Source organism: Alexandromys fortis, unplaced genomic scaffold (genome assembly GCF_014885135.2).
Source record: "Alexandromys fortis isolate MF-2015 unplaced genomic scaffold, M_Fortis_MF-2015_v1.1 scaffold_59, whole genome shotgun sequence".
NCBI classification, from domain to species: domain Eukaryota; kingdom Metazoa; phylum Chordata; class Mammalia; order Rodentia; family Cricetidae; genus Alexandromys; species Alexandromys fortis.
The window spans coordinates 2,495,346-2,509,078 of record NW_026067943.1 but is presented as its reverse complement, the minus strand read 5'-3'; the positions used below and the strand labels follow the sequence as shown (position 1 = coordinate 2,509,078).

The 13,733-nt window shown below is 46.2% G+C and overlaps 1 protein-coding gene across 4 annotated transcripts in view; it reads left to right on the top strand.

The window, feature by feature from the left end:
* Positions 1–13,733, top strand: part of Srgap3 (SLIT-ROBO Rho GTPase activating protein 3) — a 427,924-nt gene that overhangs the window by 308,575 nt on the left and 105,616 nt on the right. For all 4 annotated transcript variants that reach the window (XR_007592924.1, XM_050148545.1, XM_050148544.1 and 1 more), the window contains exon 2: positions 8,570–8,762. Coding sequence is in view for 3 of the 4 variants with exons in the window: in XM_050148544.1 (XP_050004501.1) it covers positions 8,570–8,762 (193 nt within the window). In the remaining variant the exon portion in view is untranslated. The remainder of the gene's footprint in view (positions 1–8,569; positions 8,763–13,733) is intronic.

The following is a 13,733-nucleotide window of genomic DNA, read 5'->3' as shown; positions in this document are numbered from 1 at the left end:
TAAGAGTGTATCTGCACCAGTTCTTCAGTGGTAACAAATGGGGTGCACCAGTAAAAATGTCAGTGAGCAGGGAAGCCGCAGGGGGCGGAGTCGATGGGAGCTCTCTGCACCTCCTGGCCAGTGTTTGGGCAAACCTGAATTTGCTCCAGTGTAGTTTGTTTATTAAGAAGAGCTTGAGGGCTGGAGAGATGGCTCAGCCGTTAAAGGCTAGGCTCACAACCATAAATATAAAGAAGAGCTTGAGTGGGGTGGGGTGGTGCACACCTTCAATCCCAGTGCTCAGGAAACAGAGACAGGTGAATCTCTGTGAGTTCAAGGCCAGCCTGGTCTATAAAGTGATTTCCTTGACAGCCAAGGATACACAGAGAACCCAACTCTTGAAAAACAAAAAGCAAAACAAACAAACAAAAAGAAAGAAGGAAAGAAAGAAAAAAGGCAAAGCAAAGCTTGAATTCCTACTTCCCTGGATCCTCTGCTGCTAGGGAGGGTGTGGCTATGATGCACAGCGTGGCCCTGGCTGTTGCCGTGGGCAGCAGCTTTGGTGAGACTGTGGCCTGCAGAGTGAGCTGGACCATGACTAGATGGGCAACTGTGGATTCTTAGGCTATGGATGCCAGAGAAATATGGTGTGTGAGGGGGGAGGGGACCACAGAGAAGTCCAGCAGGAGAGTGGCATGGGGGGGTGGATGCTTCAGGAGGCCTGGGTTGTCTTATCCCTCCTCCCAACTTCGTGCCCTCTGTAGAACTGGAAGACTGTACTAGTAGTCAGGGATGTTGTCTTCAGTCGGAAGGGTCTGGGGCCAAAACCTGGCCCAGCTTCCCAACCCCTTCCTCTCCCTGCCCCACCTCCTTCATTTTTCTGTCACACTGTGCCACACTTTGGTTGGCTGCTTCCCCTCAGGGGACATCTACTGAAGAGGCTGTGCCTGGGGAGCAGCTCCGTTTGATTTGATTTGATTTCTCTCTTTGAAGTCTCCAAGGAGAAAAGCTGAGGCCTAGCCTGTTCCTAGCAGCCCCTAGAGGGGAGGCAGAAATCAGGAGACTGGGAACCAACTCCCTTGGGGCTGGAGAGTGGGGTAGACCGCAGAGGCTGAACGGGAGGTGGTCTCCGATTGCTAGACACCTCGACTTCCAGCTAGCCAAACTCAGAAGGTTCTCCGTGTGCCCCTGCTTTGGAGGCTCTGGCTGGCTGTGTGCGTTAGGGGAGGTGTCTCTGCCCCTTACAAACTGTCTCCTGTCATTGCAGTATGATTTATGCGCTTTTCCTCTAAAATGAGAACACTGGCTACTGACGCTGCCCTGTAGTCTGTCTAATAAGCGGCATCTTCTTGTTGTGCATAGGATGCCAGGGCCCAGAAGACGAAGGGGGGGGGGATTCACAGTGGGCTGTGCTTTGTTTTGTTTTATCATGGAAAGCACCAAACTCTTGGTGGAGCTCAGTCTATGGTAGTGTCCAAGGCTTTGTTGTCACCTTCTGAGGGCTGTGAGTTTGATTCCTAGCTCAACTTTGCAATAGCTTTTAGGACCATAGCCTGATGGTGTCCTCTGAGCCACCACCCTCTCACCTACAGAGGTAAAGTTAAGGACGCCATAGTACCCTCCTTCTAGGGATGCCCTGTGGTTGACATGAGAGAAACACTCACAGAACGTGAGCCCTTGAAACACCAGCATCGAGATGATTCTAACAGTGGAGGGGTTGGAAGTTGTAGGGGAATATCTGAAAAGATTGTCGTGGCTGTGTGTTGATACAGCCGCTGGGTCTTACAAGAGTGATGGTTTTTCCATCTGTTTATCACACGGGCCTGGGAATGCACATGCCTGTGCAGCTGTGATAGTTCATGAAACATAGTGTGGCCTTTGCCACGCCTCCTAGCTTAGTTTAAGTGAATCCTTTGTTCTTCCTCTGTAGAAACTGATAGTGAGTGAGACCCACACTCGTGTGCTTGTGTGTAAAAACTGATAATGAGTGAGAGCCACACCAAGTGTGTGTGGTGTATGCACATGTGTATATGTGTTTGTATCTGTGGGGCATGTGTATCTGTGTGTGTATGTATGTATTCCATGTATGTGCATGCGACGTGTTTGTGTGTGTGAATGTTGCATGTGTGTATATATATGTGTGTGTGTGTTCATATATGGCATGTGCTGGAATGTAATTTTTGCCTACATGTGTCTGGTATGTGAGGTTGGTATGAGAGCTGGGCAGAAAGGCGGCCTGCTGCAAGGGTCAAGCCCTAGACATTCTAGGGAACATAAGACTGAGGATACAGGAAAACACACGGGTGGTGAGCGGATAAGATGGACACAGGAAGGGGTGACATAAGGGGTGACTAGGCAAACCACAGGGGACTCTGAGGGCAGTGAAACTGTGCTGTATGGGCTGTGTGTGGTTAATGGTGCGTATGTGGCATGCACCATGTTCTGTGTATGAACTTTGTGTTTAGTTGTGTGTTGATATGAGTGTGTGTGTGTGTGTGTGTGTGTGTCAGGTGAGGTGCTCACAGCTGCTTTGTGGCCTGGGGAGAGGAACGTGAAAAGCATTAGTAGCAATTTGTTGGACAGGAACTATTTTCTGATGGATCTCTTTTGCTCTGGGAGAATTCACTCGCTGGGCTTGGTTTTCACTTGTGGAGACCTCAGATGCTGTGTGCAAGAACGAAAACAACCATTATCCAAAACTCGTCCTGATGATGTGTGATGCCAGGAGTCCCACAGTGTGATGGGGATGATGGCGGGACCTGTCCGCCAGGCCTTCCGCCAAGGCTGCTGAGCAGCGGCGTGGGCCTCCTGCTGTCTACCCTCAGGATGAACTTAAAACTCTCTGCGGTCCCAAAATGTTTGAGTCCGAGTGTTAGTAGTTACAAAGGGATATATTTCTACCATGTTTTAAATATTGGCACTTTAGAATAACATTGCACCCACTCTCTTAAAAGCAGATCAAACTGAGACTCAATAACATTACAGTTTAAAAAGCTGTCTTCTCATGAGGTGTTACATAATCCAGATATGAGGTGCAGCTCCATTTATCTGACCTGGGTTCTGCCCAGATCAAGGTTCTGGGCATGCCCAGAACCCCAGAAGGCAACCTTGTCTTCCTCTGAGTCAACATGCCCCTAACGGTTGCCTCCTCCCTCTAACACTGTAAACCACCTTTCCTGGTCTCATGTTTCCTGGCTGATTGAACAACAAAGTCCACCCATTTCAAGCCTGTGCGGTATATAGCCCATACTTTCTCTCCGCATAGCACTCCCTGAACAAATGCCTCACTTTGAAACATCGCTTCTATTCTTACTGGATTTTTGGAGCTTCAAACGCTTAATTATAAAGCTCTGATTCTTGAACAGATTTTCAGGTGGACATAAGCGTTGACTTCTTTTGGGTCTTTATCTGTGAGTGGAACTCTCAGGTCTTGGCAAGAATTCTGCAATCTATCACTATTCTCCACTGTCCATTAAAAAAAACCCAAACGCATAAAGATTTTGACATCATTTCTTATCTTTTTGAATTTATAATTCTCTTAATTTCCTTCACAGAATTTTATCTTAATATAGTTTTATGCTTAAACCTTATAAATTGATTACCATAGTTCTTTTCAACCTATATACAAATTGAAATAGACATTTTGATTTTTAAAGTTATATTTATTAATGAATTAATTTGAGTACAAATGGTTTGTGGTCCTTTGAATCGATGAAGGTTTTCTTTTCTTTTTTTCTTTATCATTTTTTATTGGTTTTTATTGATTTTTATTGAGCTCTACATTTTTCTCTGCTCCCCTCCCCTTCAACCATCTCCCAAGGTCCCTATTCTCCCAATTTACTCAGAAGACCTTGTCTTTTACTACTTTTCATGTAGATTAGATCCATGTATGTCTCTTTTAGAGTCCTCATTGTTGTCTAGGTTCTCTGGGGTTGTGATTTGTAGCCTGGTTTTCTTTGCTTTATGTTTAAAAACCACTTATGAATGAGTACATATGATAATTGTCTTTCTGGGTCTATGCTTTTGTTTTTTGTTTGTTTGATTGATTTTAAGTTTTTAGTTGCAGGATATATACACCATAAACAATACTCTCTTTGGTACTTTTCCAAGGGCCTTAAAGAAGTCTAAAAGGCTTTCTTCTAAAATAATAGGTAGAGAGTGGGTGGGAGAGAATATAGGTGTAACAGATCCACGGAAGTTAAAGGAGAAAGACACAGGAACCTTCAGCTTTGAAAGCTTGCCCTATATTCTCAGTCTTAAGATGGCCACACAGCCCAGAGAGAGAGGGAGCCACCACAGGTCACACACCAATTCCAGAAGTGAGATTAGCACGTGGGTCTTATCACTGATTTCAGATCTCAATTTGATTATTTCCTGCTGTCTAATTTTCTTGGGTGAGTTTGCTTCTTTTTGTTCTAAAGTTTTCAAATGTTTTGTTAATTCACTAGTGTGGAATTTTTCCAGCTTCTTTATGTAGGCATTTAGTGCTATGGATTTTCCTCTTAACACTGCTTTCATTGTGTCCCATAAATTTGGGTATTTTGTATGGTCATTTTCATTGACGTTTAGAAAGTCTTTAATTTCTCCCTGTATTTCTTCCTTGACCCATTGATGATTCAGGTGAGCATTGCTCAATTTCTATGTGTTTGTGGGCTTTCTGGAATTAGAATTACTGTTGAATTCTAGCTTTAAGCCATGGCAATCTGATAAGATATATGAGATTATTCCAATTTTTTGTATCTGTTGAGGTTTATTTTGTTACCAAGTATATGGTCAATTTTTCAGAAGGTTTCATGAAGTACTGAGAAGAAGGTGTATTCTTTTATGTTTGGATGGAATATTTGTAGATGTCTGGGAAGTCCATTTGAGTCATAACATCTATTAGTTCCCTTATTTCTCTGTTAATTTTTTGTCTGACTGACCTGTCCAGTGGTGAGAGTGGAATGTTGAAGTCTCCCACTATTAGTGTGTGGGCTTTAATGTATGATTTAAGCTTTAGAAGTGTTTCTTTTAAATATGAGGGTACCCTTGTATTTGGGGCATAGATGTTCAGTATTGAGATTTCCTCTTGATGTATTTTTCCTCTGACTAATATGAAATATCCTTCTTTGTCTCTTTTGATTGATTTCATTTGAAGTCTATTTTGTTAGATATTAGGATAGCTACAGCAGCTTGTTTCTTAGGTCCATTTGATTGGAAATTTTTTCCCAACCCTTTACTCTGAGGCGATGTCTATCTTTGAGGATGAGGTGTGTTTCTTGTATGCAGCAGAAGGATGGATTCTGGTTTTGTATCCAATGTGTTAGCCTGCGTCTTTTTATAGGTGAGTTGAGTCCATTTATATTAAGGGATACTAATAATCAGTGATTGCTATCTCCCGTTAATTTAGTTTTTGTTGTTGGTGATGCTAACTTGTGTGTTTTTCCCTTCTTTGGGATTTGCTGCTATGATATCATCAACTGTCTTTTTGTTGATGTAGCCAACTTCCTTGGGTTGGAGTTTTCCTTCTAGTACTTTGTGTAGAGCTAGGTCTGTATTGTTTAAATCTGGTTTTGTCATGGAATATCTTGTTTTGTCCATCTATGGTGATTGAAAGTCTTGCTGGGTATAGTAGTGTGGGCTGGCATCCTTGGTCTCTTAATGTCTGCATAATGCTTGACCATGACCCATTGTGTCAGATGAGAAGTCAGGTGTAATTGTGATAGGCCTGTCTTTAAATGTTACTTGGCCTTTTTCCTTTTCAGCTCTTAATATTCTTTATTCTGTATGTTTAGTGTTTTGATTATTATGTGGTGAGGGGACTTTTTTTTTATCCAGTCTATTTGGTGTTCTGTATGCTTCTTGTATCTTCATAGACATATATTTCTTTAGGTTGGGAAAGTTTACTTCTATGATTTTGTTAAATATATGTTCTGTGCTTTTGAGTTGAACTTCTCCTTCTTCTGTACCTATTATTCTAATATTTGATCTTTTCTTGGTATCCCATATTTCCTGGATATTTTGTGTTAAGCTTTTGTTAGATTTAATGTTTTTTTGACTGATGATTCTATTTCCTCTATTGTATCTTCAGTGCTTGAGATTCTCTCTTCTATCTCTTGTATTCTGCTGTTTATGCTTGCATTTGTGGTTCCTGATCACTTTCTCGTGATTTCTGTTTCTTTAATTCCCTCGGCTTATGTTTTCTCTATTTCAGTTTTCAAGTCTTGAATAGTTTCTTTCATATGTTTGTTTGCTTTTTTTCTTGGTTTTCTTTAAGGGATTTGCTGATGTCTTCCAATTATTTGTTTGTCTTTTCCTCCATTTCTTTGAGGGAATTTCTCATTTCCTCTTTAAGATTTTCAAGCATTCTCGTGGAGTTATTTTTTATGTCATTTTCTTCTGCTTCATCTATATTTGGTTGTTGAAGTCTTGCTGTTATAGGGTCTCTAGATTTTACTGGTGTTGTTTTGCTCTTTGTGGTGTTGCATGTGTTCTTACCTTGTCTACCCATCTTTTCCTTTGGTTGGTGTAGTTGGGGCTGTCTGTGACTCTGATGATTAATCTTCTGGGTGCCAGTGGATCCGAGGTTCAGATGGTTGTTCTTCGTGGTACAGTCAGTGCCATGGTTCTAGTTATCCCATTGGTCACTTTGTGTTCCTGGAGGTCACTCAGTGCTCCCAGGGTTTGCTCTGCTCCCGTGGAGTTTGCTGTCTTAGGCCTGCTCTGGTATAGATTCCCAGCTCAGACTCAGTTTCTGTAAATGTCCCTGGTCTGGATCTGCTCCAGGGGAGATCCCTGGCTTAGGGTTGGTCCTGTAAAGGTCTCTGGCTGTGATCTTCTCCTTCAGAGGTCCCAGACTCAGGTGCGCCAGACCCTTAGGAGACCTGGCTCAGGCCTACTCCCTCAGAGGTCCCAGATTCACACAAGGACCTGCAGCAATCTCTGACTCTGGCCTACTTGCTCAGTAGTTGCTCCCCTCTATCTGCTCCTGTGGAGTTAGCTGTTTCAGGTCTGCTCCGCAAATGTCCCTGGTCTGGATCGGCCCCAGCCTATGTCACTGGTTCAGTCCTACTCCTATGAAATTTGGTGCCTCAGACCCACTCTTGCCTAGGTCACTGACAGTCCTGCTACTGTGGCGTTCACTGCCTCAGGCCTGCTCTGGCCTAGGTCGCTGGCCCAGTCCTGCTTCTGCAAATGTCCCTGTCCTGGATCAGCTGCTCCTGCTCCTGTGGAGTTCACCATCCCAGACCCCCTGCTCCTGTGGAATTTGCTGCCTCAGGCCTGCTTTACCCTAGATTGCTGGCTCAGTCTCTCAATGAAGGTTTTCTAGCACCAATATTTGAAATTGCTCTTTTCGAACACCCAGACAGTTTTGACATTTTTGGGGTCTTCCATCATAGTTAGACTCTTGATGAATTCTGCCTTGGTTTTTGGGAGCAGGACCATTTTGAAGAGTAAGGTGGGAAGAGGGTGGCATTCTCAAGCTGAGCTGGAGAGCATAGTGATGGAAATTAGGCTCTTAGGTGGATCCTTCATACTCCTGTCTGCAAACCCATTGGGAAGTCTTGCTGTTTCCCTGCATGGCTCTGTACTGGTTTGCAGCCCCCCCCCACCTCATATAATGATATGGTAAGGGGACACTGGACCTTTGAAGGATTGGCTTGAGTGACTTAAAAAATTCATGGGCTGTGGAAGGGGACTGGATGTAACCTTTAGGCAGAAGGGAGCCTGGGTATTTTTGAGAAGGTTGTCAGTAAAGAGCAAATGTGTCATCTTGAAGAGCTGGATCTATTGAGGACCCAGGAAGGGGTTGCTGCACCTGAATTGTAGTGACAGTATTAGGATTTGATAAAATATTGGGTTGTGACCATTAGGACATCAGGACAGTTAAGGTTTTTAAGGACTGAGGTGAGGGTTTTTTTTTTGTTTGTTTGTTTCATTTGTTTTGTTTTAGTTCACCTCCCAGCTTTTGAACATTCCTCCTGGTTGTCCAGACCCAGCTCCATCAGTCAGTTCTTCTCCAAGTGTGGACTAGGTTCTTTTAGAGGTACTTGAGATGTTTAGGAGCTTAGAGTAATTGAAAGCAGTATAGGCAGGACCTTGAAGAACATTGGAGCTCCAAATACCTTTTGGGTCCTGCCTGCACTAATGAGAAAAATCTTATCATTTCTCCCCGGCCACCTCCTTCTTGTTGACAAAGAATAAGCCTCTTGGGCAAGGCCTCTGACCCTTTGGCAAGCCCCAGTTGTAGTGTGTAAATAGGACTTTAAAAAGTTATTTTCATAGAACTCATTTCCGATATCCCAGGGTGCAAGGGCTGGAGTGATGTATAGCTTTTTAGTTTAAGCAAATTCATTCCAGTGAGAAAAGTTAGTCAGCTAATCATGTGGAGTAACAATGTAGCCAGTGGCCTGTGCATCAGTCAGGAACCTTGATGGCAACAGGGAGCAACTCAAGCCTGGGAAACAGTAGATTAGACTGTATGGCAGAAAGGGGCCCTTGCCAAATCTCTGCATAGCAAAGTTGGGGCTCTGTGTGGGTTCTGGGAAGCATGGGTCCACTGCTGTTCCCAGCCACAGCCTGATGCTCATCAGCTCCTTGCCTCCCACAGAGATCCGCATGCAGCTGGTGGAGCAGTTCAAATGCCTGGAGCAGCAGTCAGAGTCGCGGCTGCAGCTGCTGCAAGACTTGCAGGAGTTCTTCCGCAGGAAAGCTGAGATCGAGCTGGAGTACTCCCGCAGCCTGGAGAAGCTGGCCGAGCGCTTCTCCTCCAAGATCCGCAGCTCCCGGGAACACCAGTTCAAGTGAGAAGTTGGTTGCGGGTCCTGGGATGGGAGGTGGCCCTGGGCAGGAGAGCTGTTGGCAGAGGCAATGAGTGAAGGAGGCTAAAACCAGATCCTGACCTGCAAGGTCCTGCAAGGTCCTGCAAGGTCCTGCAACGTACTAGGTTCTGCAGCTTCCGGGAGCTGGTTGTTCTCATGCACCAAGTAAAATGGCGATGGCTTCCATGCAGAAGGTCGCTATAGAGTTAGATGGGTGGTATGGAGCTACTTTAGCTTATGCCCAGCAGACTTTGTACCTCTTTTCAGCACATCCCGACTCTATCTGGTTGGGTTTTAATTGGGCATCAGCTCAGCTTCTGTGTCCTTAGGATGTCTTCTCGAGGATTGGGTTCACAGAGCATCCCTCTTCCTTGCCGTTCTGGATGACCTCAGTACCTAAACACTCTCCTACCTTCTTATTTACGACACACCGGCCCTTCGATATCCTAAAGCCCTGAGTAGTAATGGTCTCTATCTGACGAGAAAGGTTCCAAAGACTTCCAGTTACACCCTGAATTGTGGCTGGGGCTATCGACAGGGGGTGTGCACAGCTGGGGTCTCGTACTGGCCCCTCCTTCCTCTTGATTTGAAACCAGCCCCCCTCACGTGCTAAGTGTAAGCATGGAGGAGAGGGGGAGGGCAGGCCTTGAGGACACAGGGGTCCCTTAGTCCCTTATTCCCTCATCTTGTCTGTAATGAGCCCCACTAGCCCCTCAAGGGTTCATTAACTCAGCCACCAGCTGATGGGAGGCCCAGCTGGCAGTCGGACCGTGTGGGCTGCTTGGCTCACTATGAAAGTCTAATTAGGGGGTCACCCAGGCCACTGCAGCTGGGGTAGACCCTCTTCATGGTGCTCATGTGATGGGCCAGTCCTGACGGCTTTCGGAGGTTCAGTTTTCTGGGCAGGCTGATTCACCTTTGACTCCAGGGTGCTCAGGGACCTGGCCGCTGCTTCTGTTCATAGGTTCTGTGCTGTGTTCTGGTCCTTCAGCCTAGATGTCCTGAGCGGGCTGTTTACAGATTCTTCACGTAAGAGTGCCCCAGCTTCCAGGTTGCTTTCTGGGGCTGGAGGAGAGACCTGGGTAGTCTCACTGCAACAATCCTAGCTGAGGAAGCAGATGGGAGGAGGGAAAGGAAAGAGAAAGGCAGGAGGGGAGGGCGGAATTTATTAATTCTTTGTTCACGCAGTTTACTTGAGTTGAGAGATTTGGCTCAGAGAGGGAATTGACTTGCGAAGATGCCACAGCAAGTTAGGGACAGAACTGGGACGGAAACGGAGGTCCTTCTGTTCTAGGTTAAGGTGTTTTCCTTTGTCCAGTGGGTACTTCTCCCTAAGGCCCAAGCTTTTCCCCATCTGCCTGGGCAGTGGGAATGTATACACCTGTGGACCATGCTAAATGTAGGTCCAGACTTAGCTGGGAAAACTTCCAGGTGGCACTTGATTTAAAGAAAGGCGTAGGGGCTGTCATGGAGGGGCAACAAATTAAGGGGCTTGCTGCTGAGCCTGACAACTTGTGTTTTGTCCCCAGAACCCATATGGCAGAAGGAAAGAACTGACTTCTTGTCCACTATGTCCAAAGAGCCTGATACCAGCTCCTGGGCTCTCCTGGGGGAGCTTGAACATTGTAGAGAAGGGGGGTGGCGGTGAAGATTGGTATCCTTCACTGACTTAAGATGGGAAGGATTTATGAAGGGAATGAGGCAAAGCTGGTGCCCTGGGCCTTGATCTGTCTTTGTGCATGAGCACTGGGTTCCAAAGTCTGCAATGACAGAGAAGATGGCTGATGAGCAAGGGTGTCTAGCACTTAGCAGAAGTCTTGGCCTATGGTTGGTACACATGTTTCCTGAATAAATGTCCAGTGGTAATTAGAGTTGCCACAGGGGGCAGTGTATCTTTTGACTTCCTCAGATGGCTGAAATGTTTGAGCAAACTGTTCCCCATTCATGTGCCTGGTATTGGTGCTGTATTGCTGCAAGGACAGCTGACCTTGATAGTAACCTTCTGGCTGGAGGGTGGGGACCACCAAGGGACTGGTGTGAAGGCTTCGTAAATAGAGGCTTTTCTCCAAAATGCAGGGGCCTCTCCAGCCTCTGCATCAGAAGCCCTGGGGCCTCAGCAAGCCTTTCTAGGGGTGCTGGTGGCCAGTCACTTTGGATGGTTTTCTGCATGACTAATGGTATTTGGTCTTTATCATGGGCTATGCTGTCCCACCTTCCTTGTCACCAGCATAGAAGTCACAGTCTTGTTCTGGAAGAGCTTGGCTTTTCCCCCGATGATCTGTACTGGGGAGCATTCAATGGGTAGGAAGATGCCATGGAGGACAGTACGTAGGGGCCTGACCCTGCTTCTCAGGAGGATGGGTGGCCTGGTCCAGACAAGCTGGCTGGGTGTGCAGAAGCAGAGGTTTCCTGCCACCAAGACTTTCTCCAAGAGCTGTATACTCTAAAACACCGATACTTTGAGATACTTGGTGGGGGAAATAAAAAAGAAAAGAAAAGGAATCCTGTATTTGGGAATCACTGTCTATTCTGGAATTTACTGTGTAGACCAGGCTGGCCTTGTCCTCACAGAGATCCACCCATCTCTGCCTCTTGGGTGCTGGGACTAAAGGTGTGGACCGCCACAGCCCACAGACTGCCCTTAACGAGCCCCTGAGATGTCCCCAACACAGTGTTTAGAACCTCTGAGAGGTTTTACTAAGCCTGGTTGTAGTGATATTTCATTTGTCTTTTAATAAATAAAGCTTGCCTGAAAATCAGAAAAGTCAAACAGCCACACTGGCCAGCTTTACAGACCAGGCAGTGATGACACACACCTTTGATCCAAGTAGCCACAAAGACATACACTTTTAATCCCAGTATCCACACTAGCTTGCCATAGAAACCAGGCAGTGGTGGTGCACACCTTTAATCCCAGCACTAGGGAGGAATATAAAATGGGAGGAGACGCCTTTCAGACACAGTCCCATTCTGAGATTCCTGGAGGCAGGATCGCAATTTCAGACAGAGGTAGAGGTAAGAGCCAGTGGCTGGCTGTTCTGCTTTTCTGGTCTTCAGGTTGAACTCTACTATCTGTCTCTGAGATTTTATTAATTGTTCTTCAACTGTTGTCTTCTTTCTGAAAGCTATATGGCCATAGCATTTCCCCTCCCCAGGGACGAGTGATTATTCTTTACAAACTAGTGCTCCTTAGGAATCCAGATGCGTAGCTCTGTTCTACACAAACCCCAAAGTGTAATGACATCCACCCAAATAGTGCTCTGTATCTGGGGTGACAGGGCCCGTTTTATTCTGATTCCATTGGGTTTTGGTAGTTCTGGCCTTTCAGGGGAATATGCCTCATGACAGTCCCCTGTCCAGGGTTAAGTGATGCTGGCTGCTCTGTGACCCACAGAGAAAAGCAGCAGAGAAGTCTGTTCAAACACATTAGAAATATTTGGGGGGAAAGCCAGAGTTTGGGAAGAGCTGGGCGGTGTTTGGCTGAATGCTGCATAATATTCTATGCAGAAATTCAGTGCCAGCACAGCTGGGAGTGTCTTCCAGCTTCACAGAGCAGTTGAGAGGGAGGATCCCAACTGACTTCGTTTCCAAGAAAGCACTTCTTACCGAGGAAGAAGTGCCATGGTTTTCACAGCTGCAGTGTGTCTTAAAATGATAGTATAATTGAGATTTAGCCTTCCAGGTTATTCTTGACAAAAAAGCATTTTTTGCAATGTGGAATTTGAAGTTGGTGTGCAGAGGACCCGGAGTTGAGAGGTCTGGGCAGGATGAAGGAAACCCTCAGGTCAAGCTTGTGTTTCCTACTGATAGTTATGACGGCTCCCAGGGCCAGAATCACACCAATTAGTTGTTTAATTTTCCAGGTCCCCTCATGTCTGCTTTACCCTGTGCCAGGTGAGTAGTAGTCACCATCTTATGGCACTTTCATGGCATGGAGGACAGCTGCGTCTCTAGCTTCCTGGGTGATACTAGTCAGGTCTGGGGAAATTAATTTGCCTGGGACACAGCTTTTGTTGCAGGTAGTACAGGTTGTCAGACTCCAAATGCAGAGCGCCTCTGGCTGTACCACCGCATGGCAGGTCCATTTCCTTGGCTACCTGCCTGGGTTAATGCTTGCGGAGTGTCACCATCTAACCAGACCTGTGTGAGCATCAGGGGTCTGGAAAAGGCACTTGTGAAAAGCCTCTGTTGTAGCCTGGCGAGTTGTGGGTCTCACAGGGCTCAGGTCAGATTAGCAAGGCACCGAACAGTTTATAGGTCTGGCATGTGCCTTCATCCTGCTAGATACTTGAAAACAAGGGAACTTTTCTAGTCTCTCTGTCTCTCTGTCATAAACACAAGACGGAACTGCTCAGTTCTCCTCAAAATAAAGGAAGGCTCACTGGTGCTCCCTGAGCCATAGCTGCTCAATTCTCCCCCAGCCTCCTTGATGCTCCTGCCTTGGTAACACCTCTCTGATCTTCCAGCAATCCCCAGGCGCCAGCACCTGCCCAGGAATGCATATGCTGTTTGTTTCCCTCGAGTTGCTTTCTCGGGTGCCTTCTATTTGTGGCAACATTTAAAAAAAGCAATCTATGGCTAAGGAAAGTTCTTTGTAAATATCTTTAGAAAAAGACAGCAATAGACCTGAGAGATGGCTCCATGGGTAAGATACATTTTGTATTTGAGTGTGAAGACCCAAGTTCAAGTTCATAAAACCACAGGAAGACCAGGTGTGCCTGCACATGCCTATGGCAGCACTTCAGAGAGGGAGGAGTCAGGAGGATCATGGCGGCGGGGGGGGGGGGGGGGGGGGGGGGGGGGGGGGGGGGGGGGGGGGGGGAACTAGACGCCAACCTATCTCTAGGTTTACTGGGAGACCTTGCATCAAGGGGGTAAAGTGTAGAGTGATAGACTCGGATGCCTGGTGTCCTCCTTTGGCCTCTGTGTGTGTGTGTATGTGCACACCACACA